The following is a 19,516-nucleotide window of genomic DNA, read 5'->3' as shown; positions in this document are numbered from 1 at the left end:
CTCCTCTGTCTTTACAAAGCAGACGACAAATGACGCTGATGAGACTTCCTTCCTCTTCACATCATTAATATGCACAATGAGCCACAGGTCAGTAAAGACTGAAGTTAGAACAAAGTTGTGTTGGTCTGCAAACTTTAAAATGTTAATAAACTTTATAGAGACAGAGAGATGAGTTATGTGCTCTGTTAGTAACAACACTGGAACAAAAACATTCGTTTTTTAATAACTTTAATAATAAAAAGAGAAAAATCCAGTTTAAATAAATGGTGCATTGACTCAGTATCACTGCAGAGGATGAGAAAACTCTCTGCATGGTTCAATAACACTGGGGGGAAAAGAGAAAATCAGTTGGGTTGTTTCCTTTGGGTGAACTGAGCCTTTAAAGCAGACAGTGGGGGCAGCACTCAGAGGGATGAAGCCTGAACCTGCCTCTCTGAGGCTTCACCACCAGAGGGCAGTGAAACATCACAGACACTGAACCAGGACCATGAAACAACATTTCCCATCCACCACTGATTGTTGAGTCACATCTACATTTACTTTGGCTGCTTTATTCTCACATTTAATGACTGAAGCTCTTTGCACTATATGTTAATGAGACCCTGGACATTTAATTCTTCAAACATCACAGCTGGAGACCATGTTCAGGAAATGTCAATAGTTCACACTGGTGACCAACATCTTTGATGAACTGCAATGACATCAGACTCTTCAAAACAAGTCGCTTCAGTTGAACAAAGGTGTTAGAATAACGAAGCTTCACATTTATTCAACCTCCATCTGTTCTGCTTCCATGAGCGACCCCAACAAATTGAAATGTACAGCATAAAGATGAACACACATGACAGTGAAAGCTGTCTCTTTCTATATTAGTCTCTGTAGTTAGTGAATAAAACTCTAGTGTGAACAATAAACCCACAAATGATTAGTTTGAAGCTGAAATGAAATCACTGTGCTCACTGTCGCCCTCTGCAGCAGTGAGAGGGAACTGAAATGATGTTGGAGTTACTGACTGTTCCTTTGAATCAGACACTGCAAAACTTGCTGTGACACTGGGATTAATTCCAGTGTGTTCAATTATCCACTGGACATGGTTTGAAAGTTGATGCTTCCAGTGAGAAGTGAATGTTCTGAACAGACTTCATTGGCTTTTTCTGTCAGAACAACTGTGATGTGACAAAAAACATTTGAATGGAGCTACTGCACCTACAAACAATTATTAAGATTATTTATGTAAATAATGAAAAGAATTGGACCCAGAATTGATCCCTGTGGAACTCCTTTCATTAATGTTAGAGATATGGACTGGACACCATTTACCTGCACAGACTGAGTTCTGTTTATTGAACCGGCCTACTGCATGTTCTGAAAATCCAATGTTTAGTAACTGTTGTGTCAGTACTGAATGATCTACATTGTCAAAAGCTTTGGACAGATCTATAAACAGAGTTGCACAATGCTGTTTTTTATCCAGGGCATTACTGAGATCATTCAGTACTTTGACCTTTTCTAAAACCAAAATGTTTGTAGTAGACAAGTAGCAGTTGCTCTGGAAACAATGCATGAACATCTCAAAATAGAGTTAATGGAAATGACATTGAAAATTATTTAGAAGTCTAACATGGAACTAGCAGAGCATGTAACACTTATCTTGAGTGCAGCTTTCAGAAAGAACATGTCTGTTTCACGTTGTGTCTGTAGGTCAGAAGTAGTTGCATTTCACGTTGTGTCCGTAGGTCAGAAGTAGTTGTGTTTCTTGTTGTGCCTGTAGGTCAGAAGTACTTGTGTTTCACTTTGTGTCTGTAGGTCAGAAGTAGTTGTGTTTCACGTTGTGTCTGTAGGTCAGAAATAGTTGTGTTTCACGTTGTGTCCGTAGGTCATAAGTAGTTGTGTTTCACTTTTGTGTTCGTAGGTCAGAAGTAGTTGTGTTTCACGTTGTGTCCGTAGGTCAGAAGTAGTTGTGTTTCACATTCTGTCCGTAGGTCAGAAGTAGTTGCGTTTCACTTTTGTGTCTGTAGGTCAGAAGTAGTTGCGTTTCACGTTGTGTCCGTAGGTCAGAAGTAGTTGCGTTTCACTTTTGTGTCTGTAGGTCAGAAGTAGTTGTGTTTCACGTTGTGTCCGTAGGTCAGAAGTAGTTGCGTTTCACTTTTGTGTCCGTAGGTCAGAAGTAGTTGCGTTTCACGTTGTGTCCGTAGGTCAGAAGTAGTTGCGTTTCACGTTGTGTCCGTAGGTCAGAAGTAGTTGTGTTTCACCTTTGTGTCCGTAGGTCAGAAGTAGTTGCGTTTCACGTTGTGTCCGTAGGTCAGAAGTAGTTGCGTTTCACGTTGTGTCCGTAGGTCAGAAGTAGTTGTGTTTCACTTTTGTGTCCATAGGTCAGAAGTAGTTGCGTTTCACGTTGTGTCCGTAGGTCAGAAGTAGTTGTGTTTCACTTTTTTGTCCGTAGGTCAGAAGTAGTTGCGTTTCACGTTGTGTCCGTAGGTCAGAAGTAGTTGCGTTTCACGTTGTGTCCGTAGGTCAGAAGTAGTTGCGTTTCACTTTGTGTCCGTAGGTCAGAAGTAGTTGCGTTTCACGTTGTGTCCGTAGGTCAGAAGTAGTTGCGTTTCACTTTTGTGTCCGTAGGTCAGAAGTAGTTGTGTTTCATGTTCACACTAAGCACAGAGGAAATATTTTTATCAGTGCAGTGAGCATGTGTGAAGGTGCTTCTATCAAGTCTGTTTCCTGTTGTTGCTTCTGGGGGACTGAGGCTCTAATTGTAGTTAGTCACTGAGGTGGGTGGTGCACACTGTCACACCATAAACCTGCTTCCATGCTTAATGTAAACAGTTGGCAAACACTATAAAAGTGATAAAAATCAACGTTTAGACATGGAGATATAGAAGATAGAAAAATGCTATCTGGTGTTAATATGACAAAGCACTGTAAGTCCACTCATAGTCAGTCAAGAAGCCAAGACGACAAAAACATACTATCAAATTTAAGGACAATGCAAACATCAGCATGTCATAAATCTCAAAATGACGTTGATTATAAACCAAAGTTTTGATGGTGTTATTCATGTTCTGGCTTCCTGTATGGGACTTATTTCCTGTGTTGCCTGTTCTAGTCCCAGGTAGCTTTGGGTTAATCTATGTTGACTGGTTTCACTTGTGTCTGCTCTACTCCCTGGTTTTGCCTCCTCGTCTCTCTCCCTCAGTGTGGGTGTGTATGTGATCTAGGCAATGAGGGGATGAGCAGCACTTGGGTCCATTTGCCCTTGAAAAGGAGTTCTATATCTATCTATATATACCAGCTCTCCACTTCACTTCATTGCTGGATTGTACTGTCTGTGTTCACTGTCCATACTCACCACCTTTTGGGTTTCTGTTGTCTTTCCTCCTGGTGCTGATGTTCCGTGTTGGCAGATTCCAGTATCTCCTTGGCTCCGGTTCCCTGTGGGTATTACCTGAGTGTTTCCTGTTCCCGGCTTCAGTCACATGTGTCTCTTCTGCTTCATATCAGTACTTGAGTCTGGCGTATCCCTGGTTGTGTTCCTGAGTGAGAGAGCACACTCCACTGAATCTCCATGGTCTATCTCTGTTCTTGGACTTCAGCTTCCCTGGCTTGTGGTTTCCTTTTTCCTAAGATGCCATGCTCTGCTGAATAACTCCCTGTTCCTGTTTTCCATGTCTCTGAACTCCCGTGTCACGCCCTGGCTCCAGCTTCTCTGATTGTTCCAGTCTCTACGCTCCTGGACACCCTTTGTACATACTTTAGTTGTTATGGTCATACTCAGGAAAAGTCATGTGGTTTTAGCCCACTTACAGTAACCTGGCTTTGCTATGCAGATTAAACACTAAACATTAAAACACTCCACTTTGAATAATTCATCATCAAACACTTATGGCCATTTTCCACAAACTCATGCAGTCTCATCTACCAACATGTGACCTTCTCACCTGCACCTGAGATCTGGATCTGTGAAGACAAAAACTGTTTCATTTTTCAACTGACAACAAACACAAACACAGTCTCATATTATTTATTTGGAAATAAGAGAAATATTACCTGGGAGAGATAAAGTGACTCCAGGTGAATTTTACCTTGTGTCAAAGTGCAGGTTGTACAGTCACATCAATGCTTCACACAGCCTGAATATCTGAGCCTCTTCTCAGATCCATAGGCCTTTTGTGGTGCATTTCAGTAAAACACAAGTCTGATCACAAACCTTTTTACAGCGTATGTCCACTGTTGATCCTCTCACTGCACATATCTGAACAGAAATGTACATCAACTCTGTGGATTTGCTGTTTGTACCACTGGAACCCAGAACAGCAGAAACTATATTTAAGAACATCAGACAACACATTTTAAAAGTCTACCCAGTAACAAGTGCTGAAAAACTACAAATGCTGACACTGAATTGCACTAATTCTTAGTAAAGTAACACCAGTACAGTCAATGTTTGGATAAAAGAGATGATTCAGTATATGGCCTTAACACTGATGTCATTCTGAGTTCAGATCTCAGTAGTTCAGTCACCCACCAAAACAGCTTTACACTTAGCTCTAATATGGCCTCAATAACAACGTCTCTTAGCATAGACGACATTTGAGCAGCTCAACATGTTCTTTGTTTTCATAGTGTTTCTGTCAGAGCTGCCCAGGGGCGACCACCCTTCCACTGATGACAGCTGCTCAGTGCTGTGTTTTTCACTGATGACCCAGTTGCTTCCTTATTCTTTCTTTCACTTGGAGACAAACTTCATATCTATTCACCAACATACTTTTAAAACATTCTGCATAACACATGATGATGGTATATTTGGTTAGATGAGATCTTAACTCAGAATTACATACATGTTGAAGCCATCTTTATCATTTGAGAGAACTATATTTATTTTAGCAGGTTCTTGTTTGGTGGAAATTTCAGTTCAGTTGTGGGTTAAGAGCTGCAGCATCATTTTGCAGGTCATGTTTTCATAATATCTATGGAATTACCACAATATAGTAAAGTATGTACTTATCTGATGGAAATTTCAGAGTAGTTGTGAGTCAAGAGCCACATCCGTTATATTCACAGAAGAAGCAGTGAAGTTCTGTAGAAGTGATGAGCTGACAGTTCAAACCAGCTTTTCCTTTGAGCTTCCTGAAGTTGACTGTATAAGATTGCTAACTGTCCTAAAACATAAATGTAGTTATACAACACCTGACAGAGGACATCAAACCTGCACAATCAGGTTTTGAAGAGAGCCACAATCCCACTGCACAAACTTGGCGCTGCTTTCCTCTGCTTTAAACTGCTAGAAACCTGAAATCATTTGTCTCCACTGCCCATATTACAGCACCAAGTGAAGACAGAAGAGAAAAGAGCTGTTTTTCATTACTCCTTCAGTGCCTTGTGACAGTTTGTATGATCCATCTGATATGAAAACACGATGCCATCAATCCCAAACAAGTTCATGCTGGTTGCTGGAAGCTCAGGAATAAAATGACAACTGAAGTAAATCAGTGGTTACTGATTTATTGTTTTGTGCAAATTTGATCCGTATTAAAGATGTGAAAATAACTTCATTTCAAAGCAAGTCCACAGTGTTGAATAGAGAAGGTTTTGTCAGGAAGCAGAGCTGAGTAGTGTTTCCAGTATAGTTCAGTCACATTTGTTACAGTAAGTGATGATGGATGACATTCTCACCACATAGCATGGATCAACACGGTTCTTCCTTCAGTCCAAATGGAGCTAAATGACTCCTCAGTGGTGCTTAAATAAATTCAGTTGCTGTGAGGACCTCCTCGTGCTAGAAGCTTATGTTTCACATGGATTTATTCTTTAAGCATCTTTCTGAGGTTTGGCTCTGCACACTGAAAATCCTCATGGTGACTTTGGATATTACATACATATATGTCATACCTGACTCTCACTCATTCAGACGCCTGTGTTCTCAGATAGATCATCCTCTTGTCCTCTGTCCTTCATGTTTCTCTTTCTCACTGTGAGTCCTTCTCTAATGTGCCTTGGTGCTGGGGTTGGGAGGGTACGGGACAGAGTTAGGGCTGACATAGTTTTTTGTCTCTGCCGTACTGCTCTGGTATGTGTTTGAAGCGACACTTGTCGCCATAGAAACAGCCTGTGGTCCGCCAGTAGTAGCACTCGTCTCCATTCACAGGTGCCCTCCGTCTGAACCTACATGGACAAGAACAGAACATTCTGCATGATATTCACAGGAAATTACACAGGTGGCAACAATGGCAGGAAGACCGACAGAGGATAAAGCAGCAGATTACTTCCTGTCAATATCCACTTTCCATTGGGCTGCGTGTTAAAGGGATTATAAACATGTCAAATCACATGAGTCATGTGGATGGACGTTGTTGGTTATTACAGTTACAGATCTTTTTAAGAGTGATGTTTACAGATCCACGTTATGAGTGAGTTGCTCAGTACCCTGGGACAGCTGAGCTCTGCTGTGTTCCTGCAGCACTGGTCCTTTCTGTGGAGGGCAGTGTCTGCTGCATCCAGCGGTCTGGGTACCTCATCACCAGCTTGCTGTTTCCCAGCTCCACCCCCTGGACAAAAGGACACAGCACAGGTGATCGAACCTAAACCTGCACACTGACAAAGTCAAACATCCAAGATGATGAGCTCTGGGGTTGCCTGAAAAATGAGCCTCTCTGAGACTCACCTGCAGCTTTACCAGGGCTTTGGCAGCCATGTTGGCATTTTTGAAGTTGATGAAGGCACAGTAACGCTCATAAAGAACTTTGATGCTCTCGATCTCACCAAACCTGTAACAACACAAACACTGAGCATCTATCCCAGGGCAAAGCAGTGCAGGACAGATAATACTCTCATTAGTATTATTACTACAGTAGTACACCAACTCTTCCATTACTGCTGGCAGGTTTTTTGGGTGACGACAATGTTTCTCATAACACTGTAACACAACATTGTGTCTCACCCTCACAGGTCCAGTCTCCACCATGTGTCTTTATTTAAGTTTACCAAGCTGTGATGCTTCATGCCGATAACAACAACCCAATAAAATCTGGGAACAGTAGAGAGTGAACAAAACAAAGAATGTGCCATTGTCCAAATAGTAAGTAGAAATAGCTGCAGTCACTGTAGCTGCTGGTTTTTACTACCCCCTTCATTAAACAAAGGTATGTCAAGTCCATCCTGTTACTGTAATTACACTGCAATAACTCAGCATATAACTCAGTTCATGGCTCCATCGAGAAATACTGCAGCTCTAATTAGTCCTTACACACAGACGCAGACACACACTGTGTTTTTACGTTTTGAAGAGATCCACGAGGTCTTTCTCTGTAACTTCAAATGTAATGTTCCCAACCCACAGAGAGCGACATTTCCTACAAGACAGGAAGGAAAGACAGCAGGAGAAAGGAGAAGTGAACAAGTAAAGGAGTCAAACAGGAAGTGAAAGGGTAAGGAAAAGATGACAGGAGAGAATAATGTCAGAAAGAGTGATCCTTTTTATTAAAGGTGCTATTAGATTAAAAAATAAAAAAGCTTTAATCACTTTATTTTATAAATCATCATTGTATATTTTATACTGGAAGACGCAGCTGCATGTAAATATAAACACTGGTTTGCCTTATGTTTGACATGATAGAGTATATAGTTATATAGTATAGTTACAGTGTGCATCACATTGTGTATTCCTGAAAGTTTTTATTTGTGTGATTATGTGCATCACTTATAGCCTACCCACTCTGGTCCTGCAGAGATGTGTGCTTCACCACTAGGAGACAGGAAACACAAAGTCGATCTCATGTTACGAGACAATAAACACACATCAGTTAAATATATTTCAAAGTGTTTCTCAGTGTTCATAGTTAAAACAGTGCAAACATCAATGTGCTGCCTGTAGTTTGTTCTTACACTAAACTGTATTGGTATTTGTGCTTTTCTGCTGTCAATTCAAATTAAACTGAATCTGACCATAACAGAGAAGTGCTGACCCCTTGTGGACAGAGATGGTTCTACAGCTTCCTCTTACCTTGTGCTTCAGATGCGGCGATGACTGCCTGAACAGTGGTGAACTTCTCCAAAAGAACTTTACTCTGCCTCTCCTCAAAACCCAGCTCCTACAGTGACAAATGGACATGAAAAAAGACACTATACACCGGCTGGATGTTTGCATGTATGAGATTCTGAGATAAAAACATGAACTCCTTTTGGACTGGAGACTAAACCTGATACTGGTCAAAGCTGCAGAAAGCCCCAGAACTAATAAATAAGCTGCTTTTGTGCATATTTATTAAAACTTTATTTATAATGCTTTTTATTACTCACTGTATATTTTGGTATGATTCTACTGTTTGCTGTTTTTAATTTGCACTAAAATTCTTTTTGTAGAAAGAAAAGTTGGTCTGCAGTGTTGGAATTTAACTGATTGCAGTTTTCTGATTTTTCACTTAAGCTGACGTGATAAAGTTTGGTGGCAGTCTTGGAGGAAGTTATGCAGTTTATTGAAGGTCCTCACCATGAGCTGCAGGACCCGGCTGGTTAAGAGTTTACTGGAAGCTTCTTTACAGTCCTGATCCAACTTCAACACCTGTTCCATGGCCTTCTCTGCCTCACTGTACCGCTGCACACACGTACATGCACATGAGCCTGCACTACTTTATGAAGGATTGAAGGCAATTTAAATGATTCTCATAGTGCTGCTGATGTAATTTAACAATCTAACCTATTTTTTCAAGGATGCAGCAAACATTTCTAACTATTATATGACAGACTGGAAATTCTCCTAACCTTTAACCCCATCAGAGCAGAGCCTTTACGGAAGTATCCCTTCGGCCAGTTGGGAGCGAGCTGAATGGACTTCTGAGCGTCTGCTAGGGCAGAGGAGTACTGCTCTAGACACCAGTAACAGTAGGACCGGTTTCCATAGAACCTGAGACACAGACACATAGACAGTGGTATATTTATTTAACTAACACAAAGTGAATGTGAAGAGGACTGATTCAAACGTGGTTGAGAGAAGACAGTGTTAGAGCAGTTGGAGTCAGAGGTCACAGTTCAGCTCACCTGTGGTCCTTGGGATCACAGTGGATTGCTTCAGTAAACCTGTCCACTGCCTGGCTGTACTGGCCCTGCTCAAACATCTCAATACCCTGCACTGGAAAATGAACACATGCGTACTTTTATTCTTATTATGACCTCCACTAACATTATAACACTTAGAATCAGGTGAATGAGGGATTTAATTGACCTTAAGAAGGCAATAATATGTGACATGTGCATCAGGTATTTAAAAAGGGCACAACATGCATCTAAAAGACATCAAATATGTTTATTCACCTGTCAGAGTCTGGCCCCTCCTCTTCATTTCTTCTGTAGTGTCCACCTGTAATTAGTTTTTACTATAGTTCATGTTCTGGCAATTTCATGTTTTCCACATTTTCAGCAATAAATAAATAAATGAATAAACAGGACCAGTGTTTGATCTCACTACGTCCTTAATGGATGGACAGACCAGCTTTAAATGTGGAGTCCTGAGTGTGTGTGGTTCAAGGCATTCACTTGTGATGGCTAAGGTGAGAGGCTAAGCAATGTCTTATACAAATGAGGGTCCTCGCAAGTGTAGCATGTCTGTGTTTATACCTGGCTACCCCTGGCCTTTTTTGTACCAAACAAGTTAGTAAGACCCCCTGACGTTATACTTGCCCTTATTTTTAGAGAGTGACTTCAGGTTAAACCCAACGTTAAAACAAACATGGCACTGTAAATGCAAATAACCATTTCTCCTGACTTGACTAAGTTCACCAGTTCTCCAGATCCAGTTCCACTTTATTAGGACTGGGTTTCAAACTTTACAGGGAGTGAGCTAAGACAGATTCAGTGCCTCAGTCATGAAGGCGCCAACAGGATGATAATTGTTGTGAGGGAAGACTTTGTGTCTCTCTGTTGCACACAGTTGGTCACTAGGTATTCTCTTGAATATCTGTTTTATTCCGCAGTAACAGATGAAATGTTATGAACGCTGGCTCGGCTTCCACTCACCTCCTCTGAGATCCTGTGAGGCAGCTGACAGTTGCTCTTGTTCTCTTTTGTCCTGAGGGCGGGGGCTGATTTGGGGCTGCACTTGATTCTGGGAAGAACTGCAGTCCACTGCTCCTCCTCTTCCATTTCATCTTCATGACATGATGATTCCATGCAAGTGTGTGCTGGAAAGAGAGGAATTCATCCTGCCCACATACCACACTGAGGTCACAGTGCCACAAATATCCAAGAAATATTTCTGGACAGAAACAGTGCTCAGGTACCCTGAAGCACACTAGAAATACTCCATCAGGAAACTAGTCTCAAGTCCAGAGTTTAGTCTAGGAACATACAGAAGCACAACTCAGTTACATTATGAAATATCTTATCAGCGAATCACAGACAACTGGATTAAACTCAGTGGACTCATGAAGTGGAAACTTTTTAGCCTTAAGGCCAGAGATGCCTTTGCCAGTCAAACATCCCTGGTATGTGGCCATTTATTCATCTTAACTATTTCACAAGAGATTAGCCAATATTAGACAATAATGCATCTTTCAACTAAAAGGTTTGTCCATTTGTAAAAATGACTAAACAATAATAATCAAACTTTATAATCCTGCTGTAAAGCTGTGTGCCAAAATTATTAATGTGGAATATTAGAATCAGTTGACCTTTGTTTTTTTAAAAACAGAGTTTCTGCTCTTAACTGGTGAACAGTCGATATTTTGAAGATGCACAGTTTTCACAGGAGAGTTAAGCCTCGGTTTCTACAAGTTCTTATCAGATGGGTTTCATGTTGTTGACAGTAAACCTCAGTGTTAGTGTGAAGCCATGAAGGGTCCAGACTGATGAAACTACTGACTAAAAATAAAGACATTTCATTCACTGTGATATTTGTGATATTCACTGTGATAGAACCAGTTTGATCAATAATGTTCCACTATGTAATGTGTTGTTTTCAGCTGCTTCACCTGTTCTCATTACTGCTGCTTTAAAACCTCTTGTCTACCCCGCCCCCTTTTTTGCAAAAGGCCGAAAAACACATAGCTAAATTAAACTAGCTGTTGTTCTTACATTTTAAGAGTTATATTGACGGCCTTGGTGCCGATTGAAGCAAAAGCGTCCCAGTTTTCTATCGGCGCGCTGTAGAATGTGAAACATGACTCCCCTCCCCCTCTAGCGTCGAGCGCTGCCTGCCCAGTGTTGTCATGGCTACATTTACAGTAGGAGTGGGGGCTGCGTTAAAGCCCACTGTTGCGTCATCTGGCACGACATGCGATATGTTGATTTTTAGGCCTCATCATTGGCTACATGATGCGTCTGTCACCATTTACGAACAATTTGACTGGGTAATTCTCCTGTCAATCGAAGTTAGACTATGCCCCCTGACTGGGATTTTCTCTGAGGATGTGAATTCTATTGGTTTTACCGTTAGTTACGCTGTGAAACGTAACAAACAGGGTGGATTGAGGCCTCATGTGATTCACAGAAGCTTGCTATGTCAAACTTTATTGAATAAACGGACAAAACAGCCGTAAAACGAAGCGGTTTACGGCTTATTATGAGGAGGACGATGGATTTATGGATTTACTGTACAATATTACAATATTATCTTTTTGGACTAAAACATGGGTGCACTTTGTTCTATGGATTCTAACGAACAAAACGATATGCGACACTCCATGTTTGACTACACATATGAAGTTACACGAGAGAAAGGTAAACTTTTGTTTAAATATTAAGAAACTGTAGTCGCTTATCCATCCATCCATCTTCTATACCCGCTTTTCCTGGTTCAGGGTCACGGGGATCTGCTGGAGCCTATCCCAGCTCTCTCTCGGGTGGAAGGCAGGGGTACACCCTGGACAGGTCACCAGTCTGTCGCAGGGCCACATATAGACACACAAAGACAGACAACCTCACACACTCACACTCACTCCTATGGGCAATTTAGAGTCACCAATAAACCTAACATGCATGTTTTTTGGACTGTGGGAGGAAACCGGAGTACCCGAAGTAAACCCACGCAAGCACAGGGAGAACATGCAGACTCCACACAGAAAGGCCGGGATGCGAACCCACGACCTTCTTGCTGTGAGGCAACAGTGCTAACCACTCAGCCACCATGCTGCCCTCGCTGTGATTATTCAATCCAAAATTGCTTTATGTCATTTGAATCGTGAGACTTTGAGGTTTTATTAGACATCAAATTTTTTAGACTGTATACACATTTTCCGACGATCTTTTGAGGCGTATCTGGACATACAAAAATCGGAGCGGATCCGCTCTGGGGTAAGACTAACAGGCTAAGAGACTGAAACTGTGACTTCACTAAGAGTCGCAGCTCCAACGTCTAGTCCCACTACGGTCACAAAGGGGGCACTATAAAACTGCACCTGACTTCCTCCTTTCATCAGTGAACATCTGCTAACAGCTGGAGTCAGTTGTGTGTGTGATGAAGGTCCAGGTTTGTGTTCTTGGAGCTGATAACACTGAACACTGAGCTTTAACATGTTGACAGGTGCTTGGGAAATAATGTAACTGAGAATCTTTATTGGACAAAATCTCAGCTTATTTAAACAGTCAGTGACATTTAGTTTAATGAATGACTCTATGTCCACAGGATGGAAGCAGTGGGAAATAAGTTACAGGCTCTAAATAACAAGAATGTTAGTTGTGGGATCAGTAATTAAACTAAACACACTAACTTGTGCTGGAAATGCATCAGGATTAACAACTGAAGAATATATAGGCAGAGGAACGTTTGATAATAAAAACAGATATAAGTAAAAAAACCATCAGAGCAGAGAAAAGGTTGTTGGAAAAATATTGTATGTACAGAAATCTACTTGATAATACATTGGAAATGGTTCACTAGCACTAGAAGTCAGTTCTATTGTATTTATTTAAGTTTGTTTTGTTGTTTCTATGTTTTGGTTGCAATGATGCTGCATTGTTGACCAGGTCAGTCCTGACAAACCTGCACAAAACAGGGCCCAGGTCTGTGTTGTCTTCATACTCTGTGGTTTGTGCTGACTGTGCTGTACAGGGCAGTCGAATCCTCCACAGCCTCTAATCTGTGAATGACAACATTTACTTAGAGATTTATTAAGATGAAATGTTGAGAAAATGACCTACAATATTAACTAACAGGTTGGAATTAAAAAGCTACGGCAGTAAAACAGTGGGAATAAAAACTCTGTGCAGCAAAGAAAATTAAACTCTTCTGGACTCACCTCGGGGCAGCACCAGCAGTCCAGGCGTTAACGGTACTATACTCGATGCAGTCCTCATCCTCCTCCTCTTGCTTCTGGTGTCTGTCGGGCTGAGCCGGCCTGATGTTTGAGTACACGGCTTCCTCTCTGTTTTTAGAGAAGCTGATGCTGGCGTAGAAAAGCTCGTCCTGCTGCTCTGCTGCTTGTCTCTGTACTGCAGCTGAAGGGTGGTCATATTCTGATTCTACGTTTGGCTGAAGGGGAAATGTTGGATAAACTTCGATATCAGGGTCAATCATTGGACAGATTGGTGGACAGGCCACTGCCTACTTGTTATTTACAGATCACTAACATGTGCATGTGCAGACTGATCGCAGCAGGGAAAATGCCAAAGCCACATCTATTTCAGTGTGTTGGAAAACACTGTCTCATATCATAACAATATGTAATAAGCTAAAAAGAAATGATGACACAGATATTTGACTAGAAATGTATCAAATGGAAACAAACAGGAGGGTGAAGTGGAGCAAAGCTTTAGTTTGGCTGGAGAACATGATGCACATGATGTTCCTCACCTGTGTTCTGTTGTCTGGTCTCTCTCCAGGCCTGGATGGTTGTTTGGACAACCTCTTTTTTCTGGATGGGAGAATGAAACCAATAAAAAGACCAAACAACTTCCTGAATTTAACATGAACTAAAACTAAGCTGCTCACCTGATCAGGATGAAGGCAGACAGGAATATGACAGCCAGGAAAACAGCAGTGACTGATCCTGCAGCTGCTAATTTCCCAGAAACTGTGAATCGTGATTAAAGGAAAACACTGATTATTAATTATGGAATTCCAGGATGTTGAAAATGAGGAAAAAGCTAAAACCCGTCTGAGATGGAGAAGATGTGAGTTTGTTTAAGAACAGGGGAAATATCACGTATGTTGACACTGTTTTTTCCCAGAAGTCATTCATAAGGTTTTTCACATCAAAAGTGAACTAAAGGGAAAAATCCAGCTCCTGCTGCTCCGTCACTGATGCACACAAATAATAACATCCAATAATGTGAGTGTGTTAAATGTTAGCCAGGCAACAGTCGTCTCTAAACAAGCAGTCACTGCTTTTCTGTGAACTGGATTTGCAGATGGATGTTCATTAATGACTCACCTGCCACAACAGTCAGATATAAGGTGGTGTTATGACGTCCTCTTGTGTTCTGGGCTTCACAGTAATATTTCCCACTGTGTTCAGGTCTGATGTCAGTGATGTTGAAGGTCTGTCCTGAAGCTTTTGGTGACTCTTCATTCTCCTTGTACCAGGTGTAATTAGCTGCTGGGTTAGCATCACTGCTACAGGTCAGAGTCACTGAACTGCCCTCCACTATCTCAGCAGAGGGACTCACTGACACTGACAGAAGCTTTGGACCATCTGGAGGAAAATAGAGACAAGTCTTCAATATTTGTCTGAGAGTCTGTTTTTCAGAAATAGCCAAAGTAGAGATTTTGCAACCACAAGTCAAGAGTGACACCAAAGGAGGAGGAGAAAGAAAACATCTATATTACACAACACACATGAAAAACAACATGACAAATGAATCAAACTCTGCACACACATATGATATTACAAGAGTAGACAATATACAGTAGCAACATTTAAGACTAATGACCTGTGTTATCAACTTCATCATCAGAACTGAAGTGATTTCTAATACTCACACTGGACGTCTATGGACACACTTGAAGAGTTTGACTGTCCAAGCTGATTCTCAGACCTGCAGTAATATGTTCCTCTGTCCTCAGAGCTGATGGAGGTGAACTGATAAGTCCCTTCTGGTCCATGAAGCAGTGTTTGGTTCTCCTTGTACCAGGTGTATTTAGCTGCTGGGTTAGCATCACTGCTACAGGTCAGAGTCAGTGAACTGCCCTCCACTATCTCAGCAGAGGGACTCACTGACACTGACAGAAGCTTTGGGGGCTCTGGAAGACATGTAACAACAGATTATTGTCATCAAAATAAAAAGCATGAGTTCCAGTTGGGTCCTCAACCTCACAAAACAATTCAAAAACAGAAACATCCTATTTACATTACATTAAAAACCCAATGCATGATGAAGCAATTACATTATATACTTGTACACAAGATGCTTTTTTACTGTTACTAAGCCCAATCTGTTTTTTCTATTACTTTACAATCAGGTTAATCACCTTGGTTGTTTTGTAAATCTATTGTATATTATAAGTAACATGCTGTTGACATTATCCAGAGTGTAAAGAAGCCACAGATCAAACATCTTTATTTTAGTATTTGCTGTTTTATGTTTGACTCACATGTCACATGAATAAAGATGGATCCAGATGTTCTCCTTCCCAGATCATTCTCAGCTGTACAGTAATACTCTCCAGAGTCAGAGGACTGGATGGAGCTGAAGATAAACTGTTTACTGGCTGGTTGAAGACTTGGATTTCCATGTTTCTTGTACCAGGTGTATTTAGCTGCTGGGTTAGCATCACTGCTACAGGTCAGAGTCACTGAACTGCCCTCCACTATCTCAGCAGAGGGACTCACTGACAGAAGCTTTGGACCATCTGGAGCAGATCAAATAAACCAAACATGAGGACTGATTCCTTTAGTGAGACATGTTGTGTTAAATGAGGAATAATTATGTGGAAACTTCAGAGGTGGTTTTGTGACTGGCAGCAGGCACAGCTGAAGAAACAGGTGTGATCAGCAAAACTGGTTCCTGGTTTTTACAACATTAAATATGAATATTTCACTGTATAATGTATTATTAGCTGTATGTTGCTTTCTGAAGAAGCTGTTTGACTCACATGTCACATGAATAAAGATGGATCCAGATGTTCTCCTTCCCAGATCATTCTCAGCTGTACAGTAATACTCTCCAGAGTCAGAGGACTGGATGGAGCTGAAGTTAAACTGTTTACTGGCTGGTTGAAGACTTGGATTTCCATGTTTCTTGTACCAGGTGTAATTAGCTGCTGGGTTAGCATCACTGCTACAGGTCAGAGTCACTGAACTGCCCTCCACTATCTCAGCAGAGGGACTCACTGACACTGACAGAAGCTTTGGACCATCTGGAGGAAAATAGATTATCATTAGGATGAGATATATGCTCATAAAAGTCTTAGTTTTAAATAGAATAAAATCTAATCAGAAAAATGAAAAGATTATTTTGTTTTGTTTTATTTTTCCAGGATCTGAGCTGTCCAGGTGGTGGGTGTTTTTTTCTGTAAGACTGGCCTTTACAAGGACTGTCATTTTAGACAACTATCCTATAGACTCTGTGCTTTTATATCCTGTATTAATCCTGTCCTGTTGAAAACCAGAACTTTGAAACCTGCATTATGTTTGTGGTCTGTACATTTACACATGAATGAGTTTCCAAATTTCATCCAGTAGTTGTAGAGTTTGTTTCACTAAACAGTAAAGTCTCAGCCTTTTATTCACCGTGGGTGTGACCAACATCATATGATTCATTCTCTGTTTTCTCTCAATACATTTTAATCCCAACTGCTCTAATAGTAGTTGAGATATTTCAGTCTGGGTCAAAGTGGTGAACTGCCATTTCTACAGAAATGCTACCAGCACAGCTAAAATCCATCCAGTATACAGTATTGTAGTTGGGTTGTAAGTCTCTGCTAAATGACATTAAGTTGGTGGAAGGCTCTGGTGGAAACTCACACACTGAAGGAGATGGGAGATGTTCATATGTTGCTACAGCACAGGAATAGCTGTCTGCAGAATTAAAGGAGCCTGAATAATAAAAATAAAATGATCGTTTCTGTGAAGTTTTCTGTCCATTCTTGTACCAGACATAAGAAAGACGACCAGGCAGATCACACCTGCTGTGACAGACCAGCCATGATGAATATGAAGATGAAGACAGTTTGACCTGGAGATCTGGTTATGTGGAAAAAGAAGAGGAACAGAGCAGAAATTTAGATTTAACAACATACACACATGCAGCCATGTTCATGTTACTGTTTCCAAATGTTGAATAGTTGGAAATAACTAATATAAAAATAACCTGTTTTACCTGTGACAGTCAAAGTGACTCCAGGTGAACCAGTATAACGTCCACTTTGTTGGTTTGTGATGAACCTGAACTGGTACTGAGCTGAGTCTGTCTCTCTCAGGTCTCTGATTGTCAGAGTGCAGGTTTTATCTTTACACTGATACTGAACACGACCTGAATACTCTGACTGAGTCTTCAGATCCACTGGGCCTCTATTTGTCCCTTTAGTAAACCAGAATCTTCCCTGAACCACAGTAACACGTCTTTGTATCCTGTATGGGTATGTGTAGGTGCAGCGTATGTTCACTGTTGATCCTTTTATGGCACAGATGTCAGTAGCAGTGTAAGTCACTCCCCAGCCATCCTGAGCCTGCACCACTGTAACACAGAGCACATCAGCAAACATCATCATATTAGTAACTTCAGTTAATCAGACAAATTGTATCATAGCACCAATATGATCTGGGGGAAAAGTAACTTGTACAAGGTTCAAAGTCCTTCATTAAGTCACTTGACTTTAAGTAGTGTGAGGACAGGAAATAATCAGGCTCAGGACAAAACAAACATGGCACTAATGTTAGGAGTAAAGGTTTGAGCAACTAGCGAGGGACCTCCAGACAAGAAATACAATAAGAATCCTGTGACAGGAGCTGATGCAGATGGGTCAAGACAATTGAGTTTTCTAATGTTATTTCAGAGTTAAAGTGAGCACAGGCACAGAGAAGTCCATAAACAAAGTGTTTGCTCAGTAACATCCAGTCAATGCAAAGGAAGATGTTCACATGCTCTGTAGTTAATCTCTATGTGCACTGAGGGGACATCACACACTCTGCAAGTGCAGTGAAGAATTAAGAAAGCAGTGGCTCTGTGAACTTAAATGCAGCTTTACTGACCAGGACAACAGGAAAAAAGATCATTAGAGAGTCTGAGCTGTTTTTGTTTCCTCATTGTTCACTCTGGGGTCACACTGATGCTGAGCTCACTGTGAAAACCACAGACAAATGAAGAAACATGAGCAGAGAGAACATATTCACACATATTCTGGTGTGAAACCAGTTTCTATGGTCAAAGTGGAACTTGACTGAGTTAAAAGCAGCCACAGACAGAAATGACTGGTCAACAACAGGCTTCAGAGCTGCTGCAACGCCCAAGTTTTGTTCCTTTATGAGGAAATGTTCAAGAGAAAGTCACTATTCATCTAAGAATCACATGTTTTTCATCCATAATATTCCAACTGTTGTTCCTGGTACAAAGCAATTCAGTTTCCAATGAAACGTAAAACTGATCTGAGGACATCAGCCCTGTAACATGAATCAACATGTCATCAAAAAAGCCCCAACAGAAACAGAAGAGAGTGTTTAGTGTTGTAGGGTTTGAAATGTTTGCATCATACTGCATCAGTCCATACATCAAACCTAGAAAAGTGCTGATCTGTCATGTTCATTCATTGATTTCCTACTTCAGGCTGCTTTGACTAAGTGCTGTATAATAAATGTGTCACTAATCAAACTGAGCAGTATTGAACATAGAAAAGGCTGCAGCTCTCAGTCTGTCAGCAGCAAAAAGTCTGCTCCACTTTCAACTGGACATTTACACCAAATGTCCATCAAACCAATGAGTACAGGGTTTCAGAAAGCTTTGTCTTTCACAAACCTCTCATCCACTTATTTCCACATACAGTCCAACAAACTCAGCTTCATTGCAACTTTACAAATCCCACATTTCCCCACATTCCCGTCATTTCATGCAGCCAATGTCAATGTAGATCTACAGTACCTGACACAGAGAGAAGGAAGACGACAAATCCACTGGCTGCTGCTGTTAAACTCATAGCTGCTCCTGTCATCAGTCTGTGGGACTTCAGAGACAATAAAACATGTCAGCAGGTAAATAAATGTACACAGGACGTATTTCAGTCATGTCCATAAACGACCCTACTCACATTAGAGAAGCAGGTTGTCTCTAAAGATGCCTCTCCTCTGTCTTTACAAAGCAGACGACAAATGACGCTGATGAGACTTCCTTCCTCTTCACATCATTAATATGCACAATGAGCCACAGGTCTGTAAAGACTGAAGTTAGAACAAAGTTGTGTTGGTCTGTAAGTTGCAAATCTCTCGTGGTGACCTGTGTTTTTTAATTATGTATTTTTGACTCTGACCTGTTAACAGGACTCTCTTTCTTGATCCAAACATGGAACAGTTCAAACGACAACAACATGGTCCGTCTGTCACATCAGTAAAGAATCTTATTTATGAAGAAGGACGTGGTTTTAGAAGAGGATATTCTCAGT

General features: G+C 41.0%; 1 protein-coding gene and 1 pseudogene across 5 annotated transcripts; both read right to left on the bottom strand.

Annotated features, from left to right (window-relative positions):
* Positions 1–7: 7 nt before the first annotated feature.
* On the bottom strand, positions 8–10,982 carry LOC113128697 (E3 ubiquitin-protein ligase TTC3-like). Of its 5 annotated transcripts, none has more exons than XR_003295532.1 (12): positions 10,006–10,982; positions 9,304–9,349; positions 9,031–9,121; positions 8,755–8,896; positions 8,483–8,587; positions 7,997–8,084; positions 7,705–7,738; positions 7,272–7,346; positions 6,659–6,761; positions 6,421–6,542; positions 3,347–6,159; positions 8–54 (listed from the first exon to the last, which is right to left on the bottom strand). XR_003295532.1 is itself a non-coding variant. In XM_026304197.1 (11 exons), exons 1-11 carry the CDS (start codon positions 10,156–10,158, stop codon positions 6,024–6,026), a joined length of 1,095 nt encoding a protein of 364 aa, XP_026159982.1. In that variant the 5' UTR covers positions 10,159–10,982; the 3' UTR covers positions 2,502–6,023. The 5 variants fall into 5 exon arrangements, 1 of the variants encoding a protein (XP_026159982.1); XR_003295530.1 differs by lacking the exon at positions 8–54 and adding an exon at positions 969–1,765; XR_003295531.1 differs by lacking the exon at positions 8–54 and adding an exon at positions 2,502–2,648.
* A 1,530-nt stretch (positions 10,983–12,512) lies between these two features.
* LOC113128702 (sialoadhesin-like) lies at positions 12,513–19,516 on the bottom strand (annotated as a pseudogene).

Source organism: Mastacembelus armatus, chromosome 1, assembly GCF_900324485.2.
Source record: "Mastacembelus armatus chromosome 1, fMasArm1.2, whole genome shotgun sequence".
Lineage (NCBI taxonomy): Eukaryota > Metazoa > Chordata > Actinopteri > Synbranchiformes > Mastacembelidae > Mastacembelus > Mastacembelus armatus.
The sequence above is the reverse complement of the archived record's forward strand: the minus strand, read 5'-3'. Positions and strand labels throughout refer to the sequence as shown.

What these genes read in the sequence shown, in the direction of transcription:
- LOC113128697 (XM_026304197.1), bottom strand. Translation starts at nt 10,158, where the DNA reads ATGGAATCATCATGTCATGAAGATGAAATGGAAGAGGAGGAGCAGTGG. An exon ending in CGCCGCATCTGAAGCACAAG is followed by an intron (nt 7,739 to 7,996) that starts GTAAGAGGAAGC and finishes CCTGTCTCCTAG; the next exon opens with TGGTGAAGCACACATCTCTG. An exon ending in TCTCTGCAGGACCAGAGTGG is followed by an intron (nt 7,347 to 7,704) that starts GTAGGCTATAAG and finishes CCTGTCTTGTAG; the next exon opens with GAAATGTCGCTCTCTGTGGG.